Source organism: Paramisgurnus dabryanus, chromosome 6, assembly GCF_030506205.2.
Source record: "Paramisgurnus dabryanus chromosome 6, PD_genome_1.1, whole genome shotgun sequence".
Lineage (NCBI taxonomy): Eukaryota > Metazoa > Chordata > Actinopteri > Cypriniformes > Cobitidae > Paramisgurnus > Paramisgurnus dabryanus.
The window spans coordinates 19,778,399-19,797,886 of NC_133342.1; the positions used below are offsets into that span (position 1 = coordinate 19,778,399).

The 19,488-nt window shown below is 37.7% G+C and overlaps 2 protein-coding genes across 20 annotated transcripts in view; one reads left to right on the forward strand and one right to left on the reverse strand.

Annotated features, from left to right (window-relative positions):
• Positions 1 to 5,383: 5,383 nt before the first annotated feature.
• LOC135763970 (protein NCBP2AS2) lies at positions 5,384 to 6,134 on the forward strand. The gene is made up of 2 exons (XM_065275368.2): positions 5,384 to 5,490; positions 5,584 to 6,134. The coding sequence occupies exon 2, from the start codon at positions 5,591 to 5,593 to the stop codon at positions 5,903 to 5,905; it is 315 nt and encodes a 104-aa protein (XP_065131440.1). The 5' UTR covers positions 5,384 to 5,490; positions 5,584 to 5,590; the 3' UTR covers positions 5,906 to 6,134.
• Positions 6,135 to 9,577: 3,443 nt separating this feature from the next.
• The window catches only part of dlg1b (discs large MAGUK scaffold protein 1b), a 90,340-nt gene continuing 80,429 nt past the window's right edge, over positions 9,578 to 19,488 (reverse strand). For 14 of the 19 annotated variants that reach the window (XM_073814949.1, XM_065275857.2, XM_065275858.2 and 11 more), the window contains 8 exons: positions 17,241 to 17,337; positions 15,971 to 16,012; positions 14,635 to 14,685; positions 14,413 to 14,514; positions 13,883 to 14,055; positions 13,560 to 13,669; positions 13,276 to 13,367; positions 9,578 to 11,255 (listed from right to left, as the gene is read on the reverse strand). In XM_073814949.1, coding sequence (XP_073671050.1) covers positions 11,149 to 11,255; positions 13,276 to 13,367; positions 13,560 to 13,669; positions 13,883 to 14,055; positions 14,413 to 14,514; positions 14,635 to 14,685; positions 15,971 to 16,012; positions 17,241 to 17,337 — 774 coding nt within the window. In that variant the 3' untranslated portion in view covers positions 9,578 to 11,148. Of the gene's footprint in view, positions 11,256 to 13,275; positions 13,368 to 13,559; positions 13,670 to 13,882; positions 14,056 to 14,412; positions 14,515 to 14,634; positions 14,686 to 15,970; positions 16,013 to 16,904; positions 16,939 to 17,240; positions 17,338 to 19,488 lie in introns of all 19 variants that reach the window. The other 5 variants (XM_073814950.1, XM_065275874.2, XM_065275869.2 and 2 more) reach the window with 2 other exon arrangements.

Below are 19,488 nucleotides of genomic sequence, written 5' to 3' on the forward strand. Positions count from 1 at the left end.
TTAAAAGGTTACTTCAATTGGTAACACATTAAACTATAACTTTTCATCTAAAGTGAAATTTTAAGTGGAATTAATAAACTTCAGTTTTTTAGGTGTTACCAATTGAAATAATTTTTTAGTTGGTTCAACTTTTCATTTTTACAGTGTACGTTTTCCCGCTTATTTCATTAGTATTTCAGGAACACACCCACAGTCTGTAAGGACTTCCTCACTTTCTCAGAAGATCCTGTTATCAGTGTCCTGCACGCAGGGGGAGGCTTGGCCCAGCATGGGGTGAGATCATTAAATAATGAAGATACTCATGTATGGCCTCCTGTGACCCTTTGGTTCATCTATTCACATCAACTGTAGTAGCTTATTCTGCTTTACCATCTGTTGTTGTATACAACATTGATTAAAGTATGTGCAGAAACATGGTGCAAAAAGGCGTTCAGGGGTCTGGTTTAAAACTGTAACATTTGTATGTTTTATTTGGTCAGAGGTGAAGCTCAGTGATTGTTTTAGTCTCAGCAGCAAGTATCATGAGAACAAGATCTGCCCTGACAGAGTTGAATGGAAAGTTCCTGTGAGCATGTGAATTCAGACATCCAGTGGTCAAATCATTTATCAAGGTTTTCCTGTTTGACGGCATAAGCTAACTCATAGGAAAAAGTTCATCTTAAGTATAAAATACTGTATAAAAAGTCCCAAAAATCGTCTCACACTTTTTGTGCTATGGACATGAATGATACAACACATATTCCAGTTACCGTTTTTTTTTCTAAGAGAGATCTGGCAGCTCACTGTCTTATAACATTTTAAAGGGCACCTATTATACAAAATCCACTTTTTCAAGGTGTTTGAACATAATGGGCCCTATTTTAACGATCTGAAACGCAAGTGCGAAGCGCAATGCGCAAGTGACTTTGTGGGCGGATCTTGGGCGCTGTTGCTATTTTCCCGGTGGGAGAAATAACTCTTGCGCCAGGCGCAAATCAAATAGGGGTTGGTCTGAATTAGGTTCATTTTTCATAGGTGTGGTTTGGGCGTAACGTCAAATAAACCAATCAGAACGCTATCCAACATTCCCTTTAAACGCAAGTGCGCAAGTTCCATGGCAGGTTGCTATTATTATGACGGATTTACCAGGCGCATGCCAGGAGCGGTTCACAGCCGAGGAGACCAACGTTCTTGTAAGAGCAGTCAAAGACAGAGAAGTTGTTTTGTATGGGGATGGGAGAAACCCGCCCAAATCAGCGTCGGTTAAACAGGCGTGAGAGGAAATAGCCACAATTGTCTCATCAGCTGGCATCCCCATTGTTGCGCCAAGCGCTACAATGATGTCAGGAGACGGGGGAATCCCAAGCTTGCCAGCATAAATCTGGCACGCCGTGTAACGGAAGGTGGATCTGCCTCTACACAGCACCTGACGCCAGCAGAGGACATCGCTGCGTCCACTGGAAAATAGCATCAGGGATGGTTTGCGCCGGAACACGCCTCCTTTTTTGCGCTGAACCGCCCAGGGAGCTCAAGTTCATTCCCTAGTTTGCCGGTGTGCGTCTGTGGAGGGAAAAACCCGCTGTGCGCCGGTGCAAAATACGAATGATTCACTAGTTCGCCTGCGCATTCAGGTCTTGATGATTAATGGTAAACAAACTTGGCTTGCTGTCCTCGAAGGGAGCTCTGTACCTGAGCTCTGAACCTTCAGAGAGAGCGAACCTGAGGCTGGGGCTCGAGCCACAAGTTCAACCCCCTGCAACGGAACTGCAAAGAGGAAGAAGGAGAGAGTGAAGGAGGAGATGGGGAGGAGGAGGGATGTCGGAAAAGAAAGCAGCTGGACAGGAAGGCCTGAAGGCTGCCTTATATACGCCCATGATGATGATGATTGACAGGCCTGAATGTTTAGGCTCCTCCCGAACCTACGTTTAGAACTGCATTACATGCGTCACTGACAAAGTCAATTGGGCTGGGTGCAAGATAGGGCCCAATGTGTGTTGGCACACAACCACCCTACGATGAAAAAAATCCACCCGCTCCTTGTTTTTTAATCCCCATTAAACAGTCTCATTTAACATGCCGTTTTGATTCTCTTATCAATGTGAGGTCACATTGATAAAGCCCCGCCCACTCAGAATCTGCATTACCATAGTTTCCACCTTCAGCAAGATGTACTGTGTCCACTAGATACTATTGTCTCAGACACTATTAATCAGATTTAGTTTGACTGAAAACGCTCACTCTCTGTTTGTAAGGAAGGGAGGAGCTGTCACTCTAAAAACATATGGTGCTAAATAGCACTAAAATTGGTTCTTGGCTCATAATCATAGAGGTGCCATATAGCACCAATGTACCTTCATTGCATCTAAATCTGCATTTAAACTGCAGACATTAAAACTGTGCATTTTTGCTCCCATCCAAATAGAGGCATTTTGGCTATAACAAATGATCTGTGGAATTTTCAGCTGAAACTTTACAGACATATTCTGGGCAAACTTGAAAATCAAGATGACAACAAGAATATCATGGGGACTTAAGCCCGATTTATAGTCGTGCGTAAGTTCTACGCCGTAGGCTATCCGTAGCCTGTGCGTAGCCTGACGTCCACCTCGTAAAAATTTTAACAGTGCGTCAGATCTACACGGACCGCAAGCGCTGTGATTGGCCCACCAGAACCCCTCCTGTCAGGTAAAAAAAAACTGCGTCATATGTATTTCCGTTTGTGACAGTGAAACAAAGATGAGCCAAGTTGAGAAGTGATTTAACTCAAACTGCAACAAAAGTTTATTTACTTCCATCATTGCTGGTCTTCTCAAATCATACACAACAAGTTGCTGTTTCTTCTTCGATTGTGGGTTAACTTGTTAAGATTCTTCTTCTTTGACGTTCGCGCTGCTACTGTGGTTACTACCTAGAGCTGGGCTCATTTGACAGGAAACAACCAACACTCTAGCAAGCAAAAAAAAAACAATGTACTTAACCCTCATAAGGCCCTATTTTCCTGTATACGTTATAGTCCCTTGGGAGTAAAAATGACCCCAGAGATTAAAAAAGTGATTACAAAAATATATAAATTTTTAATGATACAAATAATACATCATTTTTTTCATTTACTTCCCATCTATACATTAATGCTGTGTTTTGGGAGATATGAAGTACTTTTAAACCCGTTTACCACTCAAATCCTCAACTACACCATTAGCTTGCCTGAAAAATATCAAATTTTTATGAAAAATTCACATAAATTATGATCTAAATTTGATTTAAATTGTTTTTAGATATTTTTCTAAATGTTATGTTGAATTCAGCCATTTGGTGTTTAGAAAAAAACAGTTTTATGGTTAAAGTATAGGAAATAAATCATTTCGACCAGCAGAGGCCCATAGAGACCCATTCATTTCACTGAATGTGGCCAACTGCTCAACATCAGTACTTTATTTATACATTTTATGAATTTATGTTTATATAAACATTAGAAAGGACATTCAAAATAAATATTATTTCAAATAGTAGAATACTTTTGTAGTTTTTGATGCATTTTGAAATGTCTGTTTTTACATAATGCCACAGAAATTTGACTGAATGTAAGGGTGTCTGTCTGTGTGTGTGTCTGTGTGTTTATGTGTGTGACTTTGTCTTTCTCTCTGTGTGTGTGTGTGTGTGTGTGTCTTTATGTGTGTGTAAGTTTTACTGTGTATTTGTGTGTGAGTCTGTGTTTGTGTGTGTGTGCGCACATATGTGTGTGTGTGCGCACACCTGTGTGAGTATTTTACATCCTTGTTTTGCATCTGTGGCTGTTTTTTTGCCAAATTCTATAAGAAATGCTCTCTGTGGCAGTCATACCTTTGTGTGTTCGTGTGTGTGTGTGTGTGTCTGTTTGTGTGTGTGTGTGTGTGTGTGTGTGTGTGTGTGTGAGCATGTATTTTCTATGTAACATTTGTGCTCTAGTACCAGGCATACCTTTCTGTGTTAAAATTTTCAGATTTATTCTGGATGCATTGATTTTATTTGATGAATAACAAGAATTTTTTTTTGCATTTCCCATTCATTTCAATTGGGATCATTTTTACCCCCAAAGGGACAAATTAAGATATTTTTTTACACCTCTTTAGAATGACCGAATCAAGCCCAGTTTTTTATATGAATCTTGACAGATAATCTGGAAAAGTCACAAAATCTTATTCCACTGAGATAAAGGGAACCATGTTTTTAAACTAAAGAAAAGTGGCTTGGGGGTAGAATTGACCCCAAGGGACTTATTAGGGTTAAACACCTCTGCAACTACATAGCAATGTTCTGGCAACACCCCACCATACAAACATTGTGTGTTATGATGTAAAAAAAACACTTTGTGTTTTTTAAATAGTTCTAATGCAGAATACGTACTGCAGAATTTGAACTTTAATATTTTTGTAGGCAAATTGCAGAATTTGAACTTCAATATTTTGTTAGGCTATTTCTAAACTGTGGTATGAGATTACAGTAAGTGAATGGACTGAAACACCAATAATGAGGTTTTAGGTTAGTACAAAAATTGTGCAAACCAAAATCAGACATAATAAAAACCAACTTGATGACCTACATTCTGAAGGTCTCAAAAACACAGTGGAATTCACAGCCTTCATTTGGGACCAAAGCTGTTGTAAAGCTCTAAAGCATGAAGAGATTTGGGGATAAAGAAAACAATGAGTGAAACAGTTTTTATATAAACAGTAAAGTTATGAGTAAATAAAGAAGTAAGAAAGAATCAGCCTCCGTCACAGTGCTGGAGATGAAGCATGTTCGTTAATTCTCCACACACCCTAACCTAAAAAAACTGCACAGCTAGAGATGATGCAATCCCCATTGAAAGTCTATCATACTGGACGCATGTGCGTTTACACTAAGTAGTATTTCCAGCAGATACATTATCTGCTCTCTGCAGACCAATTTCACAAGAGAGCTCTTTTATGCATAAAAAGTGCAATGATGTACTGCAAAATTAAATGCAAGGTGAGTATTATTGTACATTGGTAATAGAAAAACTATTAGATATTTGAAACTTATTTGGTGATTTTCTTATTGCATCTTTACTCTTAAAAAGAAAGGTTCCCAAAAGGTGTTCTGTCTGTCTGTATGGTACCACAAAGTAACATCCACAGAACCTTCCTATTGGACAAAAGTTAAATAAAATTCTTAGGCCAAAAAAGGTATGAAAATAATGGTAATGTAAACAATAGCTCTTTTGAGGGCCTCTTAATGGTTCTGTGGGGAACCAACAATGTTTTTTCTATGGCATTGCTGTGAAGAACCTTTAATAGCACCTTCATTTTTAGGAGTGTAGATCCAAGTAATCATGGGACTAAAAGTAGCGAGATACAAAAGATTTAAAATATTTTAGCACATTTGCCTGTTATTCCTCTCCACGTCTATAGATGGCAATGACGTGACGTAATCCTTCGGTAGGAGGCAGCGTTGAAAATTCAGTCTGCGCAGTCGAGTCAGAGCTGTCGATTGGACCTTGAACTTCTTGAGGTACTTTATTATATAACAACAAACATGCACTGTACTGTATTTATCAACGAGTTATTATTATAAAAATATATTAATATAATGTTTGTGAAACAGGTTTAAAATGGTGCTGCGGCGGATCGTCTATGCTTTGATAAATAACGCTCAGGTGGTGGAGAAACTCGCCGAGTCTCGACCCATCAGACGGGCGGCACAGATCACGGCCTTCGCCATAACAAAAGCACAGCTCGCCGGGAAAGACGCCTCGACTAAACTGCTCAAGTCAGAAACCTTTCGCCAGATACGAGATGAGACGACAAAGATGCCCCGAGATGTGCAGGAGTTGGGTCGAAGAGCAACAAGGCTGCGGGATACGTTTGTAAAGGAGGTGAAAGACGGGATGAGAGACGCCAGTAGACAGATTAAAGATAAAAAGTGACTGATGATGACTGGGAGTCGAGTCTGATATACTGGATGGACACTGTCATTCAGGACTCTATTTAAACTCTTTTTCTGTCTGCTGTATCACCATACGCATGTTTTATTGCTTCTAATAGACCCATTTAAATTATGAACACTGTAAAGACTATACATTAAGAATATAAAATGTGTTAATATGAGAAAGTCCAATGTGATTTGTAAAATAAACAGTTATGACATTTAATAAGGATGATTGAGTTTAAATGATGTTATGTACGGAAAAAAACTACCTTTAAAGGATAGTTTACCCAAAAATGAAAACTGTTATCATTTACTCACCCTCAAGTGGTTTCAAATCACCATTTTTGACCACCATTGACTTCCAAAGTACTTAATCTACTATAGAAGTCAGTGGTGCTCCTGCTTTCTGCTTGATTACAAATATCTTACTAAAGACCAAGAAATTCATACAGGCTTAAAAAAGCATGGGGGGGAGTGAATGATGAAAGATTTTTTTTATCTAGGTGTACTATCCTCTTAAGATTTGTTGAATTAAAACACGTTCAGATTAGGAAGAAATGTAGTTGTTTTATTAATCTAAATATAATCCTTTGTGTCATAGGCTAAACATAACACACTAAGGGGTGGTTTCCTGGAGATGGTTTAAATTAATCCAGGGCATTTAAAGGAAAACACCACAGTTTCACCTCAACTTAGATGAATGAATACATACCTATCTTTTTTCAATGCATGCACTTTTAATCTTTGTACAGTGCTTCTTGAATGTGTTAGTATTTAATCTAGCCCCATTTAATTCCTATGGCTCCAGTCCAAACCAAAGTTTTATTTTGTGCCACCATACTTACTCATGTAACAGTCTTTAACCCTAATAAGTCCCTTGGGGTCAATTCTACCCCAAGCCACTTTTATTTAGTTAAAAAACATGGTTCCCTTCATCTCAGTGGAATAAGATTTTGTGACTTTTCCAGATTATCCGTCAAGATTCATATAAAAAAACTGGGCTTGATTCTGTCATTCTAAAGGGGTGTAAAAAAATTTCACCAAAAGAGGCCCTTTGGGGGTAAAAATGACCCCAATTGAAATGAATGGGAAATGCAAAAAAAAATCATTTTTTCTTGTTATTCATCAAATAAAATCAATGCATCCAAAATAAATCTGAACATTTTGACACAGAAAGGTAGGCCTGGTACTAGAGCACAAATGCAATATAGAAAAGAAATGCTCAATCACACACAAAGGTATGACTGCCACAGAGAGCATTTTTTACAGAATTTGCCTAAAAACAGCCACAGACGCAAAACAAATGTGTAAAATACTCACACACATACCACACACGCACGCACAAACACACAGACTCACACACACAAAGACACAGTAAAACTTAAACACACATAAAGACACAGACACACACAAAAAGACAAAGTCACAAACACACACGTGCGCGCACACACACAGACAAACAGCCTTACATTCAGTCAAATTTCTGTGGCATTTTGTAAAATCAGACATTTCAATATGCATCAAAAACTACAAAAAAATTCTACTATTTGAAATATTTTTTATTTTTAATGTCCTTTCTAATGTTTATATAAACATAAATTCACAAAATGTATAAATGAAGTACTGATGTTGAGCAGTTGGCCACATCCAGTAAAATGAATGGGTCTGCTGGTCGAAGTGATTTATTTCCTAAACTGTAACCATAAAACTGTTTTTTTCTAAACACCAAATGGTCGAATTCAACACATAACATCCAGATCAATATCTAATAACAATTTAAATAAAATTTAGATCATAATTTATATGAATTTTTCATAAAAATTTGATATTTTTCAGGCAAGCTAATGGTGTAGTTGAGGAAATGAGTGGTAAACGGGTACAAAAGTACTTCATATCTCCCAAAACACATCATTAATGTATAGATGGGAAGTAAACAAAAAAAATATATATATTATTTGTATCATTAAAAATTTATATATTTTTTGTAATCACCCTTTTAATTTCTTGGGGTCATTTTTACCCCCAGGGAACTGTAACGTATACAAGAAAATAGGGGCTTATGAGGGTTAAATAGGAAAAGCATGGAAATGTTTGGTGGCTTCTAAATTCATCCCTGTTTGGAGCCATAGAAATGAATGGGGCTAGGCTAAATGCTAACACATTCATGAGGCGCTGTACAAAGATTAAAAGTGCACACATGGAAAATTCATCTAAGTTAAGGTACGAAGATAGTAAAATATTGAAAAACTGTGGTGTTTTCCTAACAATACTGGTGTGCATCCTGAAACATAATAATGGATATATGTTGAGATATGTCAGTACAAGGTGTTTTGAAATTAAGGCTGCTAAAACATGCATTTTATTCTGGGACTAGGGATAAGCCCTTTCCGGGATACGGTTTTCTGGACAGGGATTAGACTAGTCCTAGACTAAAATAAATGTAAGAGCCGTCCAAACTGAAAACAACTTGCACTGACATATCTTAAAATACATCAGTGCCCTTTGTTTTGCCACAAAATGCACACAGGTTAATGTTTTAAGTAAGGCATGTTTGTTAAAAACTAACTAGGATAAAGTGGGAATAATGTCTCTGAAATTCCCAGCGGAAGGGAAATTTTGGATAACCACATTCTTAACAAACTATTTTTAGCACTTAATATCAGACTGTATTATGTCTAAAAATGTCACAAATATAAACTGTACACACAGTTAATATTTTTCTTTTTATAGAAACTGGTTCAAAGTCTATCTATTATACTTCCATAAGTAGATATGAATATCAGCACTCTAGCTTATAAATTGGTTTAATTTTGTTTTAGATGATGTGTTATAATCACTAATAAGACAAATAACAGTGTACATTAACAATCACTGGATTTTAATTACTACAGTGTTAATGTATGGGGAAAAAATAATGCACTGCAGATAGCACACTGTGTACATTTTCCATCTACAGGGTTCCCACACCTTAGTTATCTTCAAAATCAAGGACCTTTCAAGGACTTTACAGGTCCAATACCTGCAAATTCAAGCACTAAATGTGGGGACACATTTCAAATGAGAGAAAAGTTACATCATGTTACCTTTTAAGATACATTGTTACTGTTCCCTTTAGAGGGAACTCACATTGTGTCTCTGCAGTGACACTTTGGGGACGCCTCCAAGGGTGTCTGAATGTGTATATCAAATTTAACCAATGGTGAGGCTTAACGACAAAGACAGGGTGATGCGGGAGCCAGGAAGTATATCGCTATCTGAAATATTGCAAAGACGGCATAACAGGGACGCAGGAAGTATGGCAAGGGAGACGCAGCATCTCGTTCCCTTCTCAGGAAACAACAGTTACATATGTAACCCCACAACTATGCAAAAAAGTATAGCATTTTGGTATGAATCAACATTCGCATGCAGAAGATATAAGCATTTAAAGCAAACAGTTTAGCATGTGTGCTTAAAAGGCAAGAAATGTTATGATATTATTATCCGACACTACACAGGGAATAATATAGCAGTATATAATTTAAGCCCTTTCAATGACCTGTATCTATGTATGTATATTTTCAAAAACTTCCCAGGGCCTTGAATTTTTCCCCTCCAGATTCACAAACTTTAAGGATTTCAAGGACCCGTGGGAACCCTGCAGCTAAAGAAATACACCAGCACTGTGCCGTATGAGAAAGACTTTGTTTTATTTTTCTTGAAATAGCCATTCTCCTCTTGTTCATTTGGATCAATGGAATGAATCAGATCAGTAGGTTATTTACATGTTTCTTTATCCAGTCCCAAAACGTCCCTAAAAAGCAGAGGTGGTGAGGTGGTAGAACAAGCAGTCTTAGTATAGAAAACGATCATGTCATAGGAAGAGCAGACAACAGGCCCCCCTCTCCTGGACGGGTGTAGAAAAATGAGTCTCTGTGGAGCTTTCAGTTCACAAGCATCAGCCTTGAGAAGCTCTCCTTCCTGCTGAATCGGTTGGAGTCCGAGAGGGGGAATCGGACAGGGCGTTCTTCTCCAAACTGTTATGACTCTGATGTGACGCACTTGGGCAGATGATGTTGAAATTGTGGGCAGAAAGAAAGGAGTAGAAGCGAAAAACTTGCTGTCAGAGTTGCACAAAGTTCGACTGTTGTGTTAACAAACTGCTATTCTCCATTTCCTATCTGCACAGAGATGTGGTCCCCTTGCTGCCCTGTTTCTTGCAGTTTGTTTAAGATTCAAGAAACAAGGGGTGAAAACAGAAAACGGAAAAAATATATTCATACTATTTTGTTGTTTTTAAATCTCTTGCTCTAATATACAGTTCACGACGTCAAGAAAATAACTCCCATCATAATAGCGCTTAAGTAAAGCTCAATATAGACTTTTTATTATAACAAAATAGGCAGTTTATGGAGGGTTAAATATCTGTTAAGATCACATTGTACAATAAATTTCTTTCACATATGCGGTGGCATATTATTGCCAAGACATCTCTAAAAAATATCAGTTCCTTACAAATGGCAGACTTTCCTAAATGTAAATCATGATGGTTGAAAACACGTACTCTGTAAGACACTGATTGTAGACTCCAACATTCTAACAGTGGCGGGACGCGCCCATACGCCCGGACATCATCTAAACACAATGGCTCCATAACGCAGACTTTAGAATGAGGAGAACAATAAGCATGCCAATACAACAGTAAAGGGAAAAAAGAGAAACGCGTTGAACGTACGGGACTATGGTTGTTGGAAATAAACAACAAGGGGTAAAGTACACGTGGTTGTAAAAGCTATAACGTGCAAAGTTTTGCTTTTTGTGTTTTTCACCATCTTATGAATCCAATGCCTCAGGCCCAAGCTCCATATCACAATCTTATACCAAAACAACAACAAATAAACTAAACCCTTAATTACTTCCTTACAAACTAACCTCCCTTAAACATTAAGGAACTGTACCGTTTCCAAAACCCTGGTAAACAGATGCTGGTCTAACATGGCTTTGCTTTCTGTACGCTTGGAAGCAGTGGAGATCCGAGGAGGACAGATCCTCTTCTCTTTGAACAGCTACTTGAGGAGCTATAAGTCAGGAGATGAATATGTAGGACTAAACATAGGTTGATGGATTAAAGAATTTATCTGTTGACTGAAGGCTGTCAATTGGAGAAGCCCAACCGAGATTATGAAAAAGAAAAATTATTAAAAAAAAAAAATCAATAAATAAACCAGCAGAGTAAGATGAGTGACAAACTCCTGAAGGTGTTCATAGTTTCTCCTTGGACTGTATCCAAATGAATGGCCCAGACTGTTCCTCGATAATCTGCTTTACTTGATCGTAGATCTCTTCCAAAGTGTCCCCTTGAACAATTCCTGCAATGCAGAGATGATCACAGTGAGGTAAAGAATTAACAATGAAATACCTTTAAATTATAAAAGGCAATCGAACAGTTAAAATGAGTCAGGATGCTCAGCTAGTAATTTATTTATTTATTCTTAATACCATATTTTCCGGACTATAAGTCGCATTGGACTATACGTCGCATTTATTTAGAAAATGTTAATCAGGGACACAAAATCCAAGTCGAAGAATAGACATTTGATCTTGAAAGGCAAGTTATTCAACTAAACAATAGCACAGAACAGCAGGCTGAATAGGTGTCCATAGATGTTAAAGTAACATTAACAGTTATTTACATGATACACAATAGCATACAGGACATACCTGGGAGGCTGAATAAGCTAAATTAACAAGAAAAGCGAAATCAAGTTCAAAAAGGTCCCGAAGTCATTCTGCATCACTGAATCCATTGAATTACATAAATACAGGAGCAGCATAAAGACTCCCGCAGCTATAGACGGTAATGGTTTCTTTGGGTTCATATTAAATCATTTTGACGTATAAGTCGCATCTGAGTTACAGGACCCACCAAACTATGAAAAAAATTGTGACTTATAGTCTGGAAAATACGGTACATGGCTCATTAGAATGCTTGACTCTGATTGGCCAGTCACGACATTTGCAGGTTATTCCCAGGTAAAAACCACTCAAAACTAATAACACACACGGTAAACCCAGATGCTGCAAATCATTTTGAAAGTTACAGTTTAATATTACACAAAATTAAATATAAATATGTCATTTAGTAACATATATGACATTATATTTATAAATGATTCAACCAAATAGTGCGTTTATGACATCTGAACGTTTTCTCTTATCTTAAAACCAAAAGTAAACCGGTTTTCCTCACAGAAGGTCTGAATTCGTTAAAAATGAGCAAATAAAATATTTCAAATCAATATTTAATGCTCCTTAACTTACTTATGAAAAAAATAGCTGTGTAATAAGCGGGATAATGTATAGGCAGCAGGTTGTTGTCGCGAAATAAGCCTTTTCAAATTGATAAAACACTCTCACAACGCGTCCTGATCACACTGTCGGGGATATTTTTGTGATAACAACCTGCTGCCTTTACATTATTCTTTACTTGACACCATTCCAGCATTTATGGCTATATTAATGGTGAGAAGCGGTAAAGCTATACACAATTTAGTCCGAACCAATTCATAATATGTACTGTAAGTTTATGTATATTTTTTGCTTGAAGGCTGCAGAAAATATTTAATTGTTTAAAGGGCACCTATGGTCCGATTCACGTTTTTAAATTTCCTTTGGTGTGTGTGTGTATGTATTAGTACATGTTAACGATATGCAAAAAGATCAAACCCCAAAGTAAACGATGACACAAGTTATCATCTCCAATGTAAATCTCTTTTCTTGGACTACAACAAACACACGGATTGTAGGGAATAGTTGACTTTCTAGGATTGGTGATGTAGACAAGACCGAAATTATCATAAATCCTCCCGCTTAAGCCTGTAAGTTAACTCCTGTTAGCATTGCACCCGAATCTTTCAAACATGTAAGGAGCGTCATATTTCTGGCTGACGTTAGAGGTATTCAGGCCAATCACAACGTATGGATTAGCTGGCCAATCAGGGACACAGCGCTTTTCAAATCAATGAGTTTTGTACAAAGTTTTGTGTGTTTTGAAAAGAGAGCTATAAAAATTTACGGTATGTGGAAAATAATGTGTTTTTTTAACCATAAACCACGCGAATACATTGTATTATACCAAATACACAATATAAAATACTTTTTAGCAATGAAATACGTGCCCTTTAAAGTAACTGTTAAGAATGCTACCAAGGTAAACCCTCTGTGATGCATTGTTTCGAAATGTAAACACTTTGATGCATAACTTTTAAAATTCTGGTTTACAAACAAATTCATAGTATACTGTGAGCAGTTATTGTGCATAATCCACCGGATTGCTTTTGTTTACTGCTATGATGGCTTATATGTAAGAGTAGTGTATGGGTAAAAGACCTGTAAAATGCTCCATAAACTCCTGTTCCAACTTCATGGCTCTCTCATACGTCTTTCTGCCTTGTTCCTCTGTGAATCTTTTGTTCATCTCCCTGAGGAACAAAGAACACAGCATTGCACCCCAATTACATAATATAGTTATTTTAGTGTACAGTAGCACAAAATAGCACGAGGAACTCTCATCCCCCTATATGGGTTTGATATATATGGGTGATATTTTAACACACTTTTTCTGTACCATGTCTTTAGTCTAAGCAAGAGATTGATCTTTATCTTCAACTCACATGATGTTCTCCATCGATTTCGGTTTGATGAAAATAGCGATTGGGTAAAGTTGAGCCACTTGCAGTCTCTTGATAGCATTGCCTGATACATCAAGAATGCAGTGTTTTCCCTGAGGAGTTCACCACAGACAGAACATTGTCATGCACTATGCTGATGTCAGCAACTGTGCAGCATCAATATATCAAGCATATTTGCGTCTCACTCTAGAAATATAGCTGAGTTAAATCCGAAAATGCTATCTAGTGTAAACAAGTCATGATCACAAATCACATTTATGTTAATATAACACTTAGTGTATGGAGAAAAAGACATTTGAGCTCACCTTCTCAGCCACCTCCCTGACAGACTGCACGCTGGTTCCATACAGGTGACCGTTGTACTGGCCCGCCTCAATGAACTTGTGCTCCTGTATATCTTTCTCCATCTGCTCTCTGGACACAACAAAGTGATAGTCTCTCCCATCCATCTCGTAATCCCGCTTTGGCCTTGTTGTATCTGAAACGAGGGATTTATTTTATGCATTTCATTCATGTTACAAAATAACTTGCTAGTCTATACATTGCAAAACATTAGGCACGGTTTCCTGGACAGGGCCTATCCTAGTCCCAGACTAAAATGCATGTTTGAGGTGCCTTAATTTAAAACATATCTTAAACACATATCAGTGCCATAGATTTGTCACAACATTTACACGTGAACATTTACATACATTTACATGTAAGACTTAAATCCAAAGCAACCTACAGTCTCTGAGATCGAATGTATTATCCTACCAACTGAGCTACAATAATTTTATTTTTTTTGTCATATATGTATCATTTCATCATGGCACATTCTTGCACGGATACTTACGGGGAACACAAGAGCCAAATTTGTCAGGAAATTCCGATATCAGGTCATCATTTACTCTGTCCTTCATCGGACCCAAGATGATCACTGGTCGGGCGTAGTTCACTAAGGAAAGACAATATATGAAATCTATTTAATTTCTGATTGATAAATAAGGTAACACAAACAGTGTATTGTATATATGTGTCTTTATAAATTTAATGGTGCATTTATTTAGCATCATACCTTCCTGTTGACTGACTGGTTCATATGATAACACATATTCCTCTTGACCACCTAAGGAAGACAACACACACATACAGTTCAGCTTAAAAAAAAACTGCACGAGAACAATGTTAGTATTGTTTAAAGAAAAAGACATTTGGGCAAGCACATTACAATTCTGAGACTGATGCAATGTTTACAGGCTGTTACATATTTTGTTATGTTTTTTTAACAATCTAGGATTGTAACAATAGCTATGTGGCCACTAGAGGTCCTCGTTGCTACACAAATGTGTAGTGTAAAGGCAATGAAGTCCTCAGTTATGGTTGGTGTGCGACTGTCATAATGATTAAACTGAGCTCTTTCTGTGGATCTCAGCAGGCCTGAATGCCTAAGGCTGACTGCCCACCTGAGCATTGTGGGTTAGAGGCAGATACGTGTCTGTAGTATATGAATAAACAACATTCAGAGTTCATCAGGGCCTGTGATGCACTTGAAAATACAGAGAGTATCATGCACAAATTTTTTTTTTTCTTTTAATTTCAGCAAAGCAAGTTAAATGTGTTAGGGTGTTAAGCAAGTGTGACACAAAATGATTAATTAGTTGCTATTCATATGTATGAGAGATCCCTATGTGTAGACATGATGTGGCATTGCAGACTAAAAATAAGGAATAAACTACATAAGAGAAACTCATCCTACAGATTCAGTCGTTCTTGTGTATTTGATGCAGTTGCTGTTAAATGATGATACTGTGATGCATCGTGGCGTACTGTTTCATGTGGTGAGGTAGTTGGCGACACCCAGCCCTAATTCACTGTCTGTACTGCAGCTTGCGTGTGTAATATTTTGATCCCGTGAGACAGTATAGTAATATCTTTAGAGTGGCTTTGATATAGCACCACTGTGACTCTAACTGTCTCTGATGAAGAGAAAGAGAGGGCAAGGGCTGGGAAGTGATGGGGTGTACTGTTGCTATGGAGACTGAGCCAGGGCCTGGCAGAGGGCTCACTGATTGATTTTGGTATTGTATCTGTGTGGCTTCTGGAACATTACACACAGATCGTCTCACTGCAGTGCCGCACAGACAGAAGGTCAGGTGGGCACTGATGTATGCTAAGCAATGTAAACTATTCTGAAATCCTAAATAATATTGTTTGTTCATTTTTTAGTAGTCCATCTTTCCCATATAATTTACTATGGTAGTGTGTCTATTCTGCATTACAGATCTCTCATATTACAACATATCCCCAAAATGGAAAGAAAACAAAGTTTTAAGTATGTGAAAAAGAAACAGAAAAGCAGACAAGAGCAGACGGAAACGACGGACGATGGCACAATGACAGGAAGAACTTACGGTAACTACTCTCACTATCACTGGCATTAGAGGTCACATGCTCTGAAATCATAACAGAGGGGGAATGGATGATGAAAACCAAGAACAGCAGAACAAGATTTGTGAGGTGACTTCAGTATAGTGTGCAGAGTCTGAAATGATATTACGCAGCACATGAAAATAGTCCCCTTAGTATCTTTCAATAGCAGGGGTTTATTTTCGGGCACTACGTAATATCATTGCGCCTCCTGCAGCCATGTTACGGCATGGTAAAGTCCTTGATTATTATGTCAGAATGAGAGTATAGCTCCTAGACATATCTACCTAGAAAATTGCAACTTTTTATTTTCTGTCGGTCTTAGTACACGATGTAACTACAGAAGAGTCAAGTTTTAAATAGAGAAAATATTGAATCTCTTTGGTTATTTTTTTGCCCAATGCTAAATGGTCTAATCAGATTTAATGGATTGTGCTAAGCTATGCTAAAAGTGCTAGCGCCAGACCCGGAGATCGGCTGAATGGATTCCAAAACAGTAAAAATCAAATGTTTAACTCTTGGGGAGCTGGAAAATGAGCATATTTTCAAAAAAAGTGGAATGTCCCTTTAACAAATTTATAGATATGTAATAAAATATTACATCTAGAATATATGATGGCAAAATAAATCCATTTTATGATGGTTCAGTTGTTTTTGATCAAATAACAGAGGTACTGTCAGGCGATTTCAGAAAACACAACCTCAAAAAACAGTAAAAGATCCCAACCCTTCACCTCCACCAATACCAACAGTAAGAAAACAGTGTGTCTGCTTCATGGAGAAGCTGGGACAAACTAAATGTTTCCCCTAAAAATACACCAAAATGAGCTATGTGATTGAGAAAAATGAGAGATGTAAGAGAAAGACAGGTCTGGTCCAGAGGTGACCGAGAGCGGTCATCCACAGGGAAGCACTTACTCTGGCCTTTGGAAAGCATGTCGTCTGGGTTGTCCTGTGGAGCAGTCATGTAGGGAGCAACAAAAAAGACAACAACCACAAGAGTAAATGGGTTACTGAGACACTCTGAGGCCTGGTCCACCACTAGGCACCACAGGCATCAAGAAGGCAAAAAGCTTTGGAGTTGGATGCAAAACCACAACACCTACAAGTACTGTTGTTGTGACTCGAGAGAGATTTGATCCCTGCCGTGCCCAGTGGGGCAGTGCCCACCTCTGTCTTTATGACCTACTGCCCTATTCTCACCCAGCATTGAGCTATGACGCTGCTTTCAGTGGCAGGACAGTCTGTACTTACGGTCCACATCACTTGTTTCTTGCTCACTCGTCTCCTTGTTCTTGTAGAAGGTGAACTTGCGGGAAAAGAGGTTCTTTTTACGCTTGTCATTGAGGGACTGCAGGAAGAGAAGGAGGGGGAGGGCAAAAGAAAAGAAGGGCATGGAAGAGGGCTGTCTAATGTCCATATGGAGAAAATAAAAATGATGATTGATCTGCTGTCTGCTTTGTGGACCCCTGATCATACTGCTTCAGTATGGCCATTCAAAACGCATTTATACAACAGTTAGTTCTAGTAAAATATAACACTGCAAAAAATCCTTGTTCCACTTAAATGTTTAAGTTTAAGCAACTTGAATTAACAAGTCATTTCGACTTTCTTAGTGAGGAGTTGGTATAAATAAATAAAAAAGTTGAATGGGCTTAAATGATTACAAATGTATAATTTATAGGAACTTCTAACAAGTCAAAAAATTTGAAATGACTTCTTAATTCAAGTTCCAACAATGAATTTTTACAGTGTGTGGTTTTAAGAGTGCTGATATTTAAAGGAACAGCACTAAGACATAGGAATGCATAATGATTAATTGCGATTAATCTATAGCAGAATAAACGTTTTGTTTACATCATATATGTGTGTGTGTGAAGTGTGTATAATAATTATGTAAATATGCACACATGCATGTATAATTTGAAGAAAAATATAGATTTAAATATTTAGTATTTATATATAGAGTTATAATACACAGTTTACACACATATATGATGTAAACAAAAATGTTTATTCTGCTATAGATTAATCGCGATTAATCATTATGCATCCCTAATGGTTGCTTCACACAATTTTAAGCTATTTCTTATAGACTGGTGTTAATTCAGATTAATTTCAGATTGAGGACGTCACAAAGTCAGAAATGTATATGAAATGCATGAAGAACTGAAATGGACAAATAAATGGATTTGAGCCATAGCCCCCAAAAAGTAGCAGATAGCATCAAATCTCAAGCACAAGAGAGGAAGCTTCTGAAACAAACTGTGGTTGTATTTGCATGCAGGGTAAGAAGCTTGGTGAGTGTGCCAAAAGCATGAAAATGCCTGTAACCACTTTGGTAGTGTATATTTTTTCTCAGCAGCAACACCAGGACAAAACAAAATCGCAAGTCTGGCTGATTTTCTCTTTTATTCTGTGGTACAAGAGCAGGGGAATATAGCATGAAATCATTTGCTGTAAACAGAGCATGTATGTACAATTCAGGCCATTATTTATTTGGGTAAGTAAAACTACATGGCACTTTCTTTTGGCAGTGATGTAGCATCCTCGTTACAGGTGCTTTTTTATGAGCATGCATTTGCATTCTTACATAGCGATCGGTTATATGGCTGGCTTGTTTAGACTGCAGCATTATGATATTCTGGAGACACTTTGCATTGCATTACATTATGAATTTGACTAACACGCTCAGCCTTTACATTTTATAACAATATGTGCATTCTTGGAAATTGAACCCATGACTTGGGTGTTGCTAGCACTATGCTCTACCTGCTGAGCTACAGGAAGGGGTTTTGCGAGACCAATAAAAGAAATGTGTGAAGAGGTTAGAGAATAGATGTGAGGGAGGCATACAGAAGGACAAGCAGTCAAACATCAATGGCAAGCGTATTTGTCCTTGGTTTTCCTATCATGCATTGCCTTTGTTGGCATGTTAGATAGTATGTGCTGTGGCTTCAGTACTGGTCACTTGACCTTTATGTTTTTAAAAGAGTTACTGATGCTTCATAGTACTGTTACATACAGATATGTTATATTACGAGCCCTGTCTGGGCTCGTAGTTACACATGCTGTTAATTCAGACCGGATCATTCATGACAGACTGATTAGTTTATGACATCCAGACTATTACCATTCCACTGAACGCACCGACTGAGCATTATTACATGTGGGTTAATTTCAAATGGTCAAATCTTTACAGAGGTAGGAACAATAAAAATGTCTACTTTAATCTGATTTCATAGTAAAGCTGTTCATCAAGTATTAAAGGGACATTCAACTTTTTTTTGGAAAATATGCTCATTTTCCAGCTCCCCTAAAGTTAAACATTTGATTCTTACAGTTTTGGAACCCATTCAGCTGATCCCCAGGTCTGGCGCTAGCACTTTTAGCATAGCTTAGCACAATCCAGTGAATCTGATTAGACCCTTAGCATCATGCTAAAAGAATAACCAAAGAGTTTCAATATTTTTCCTATTTAAAACTTGACTCTTCTGTTGTT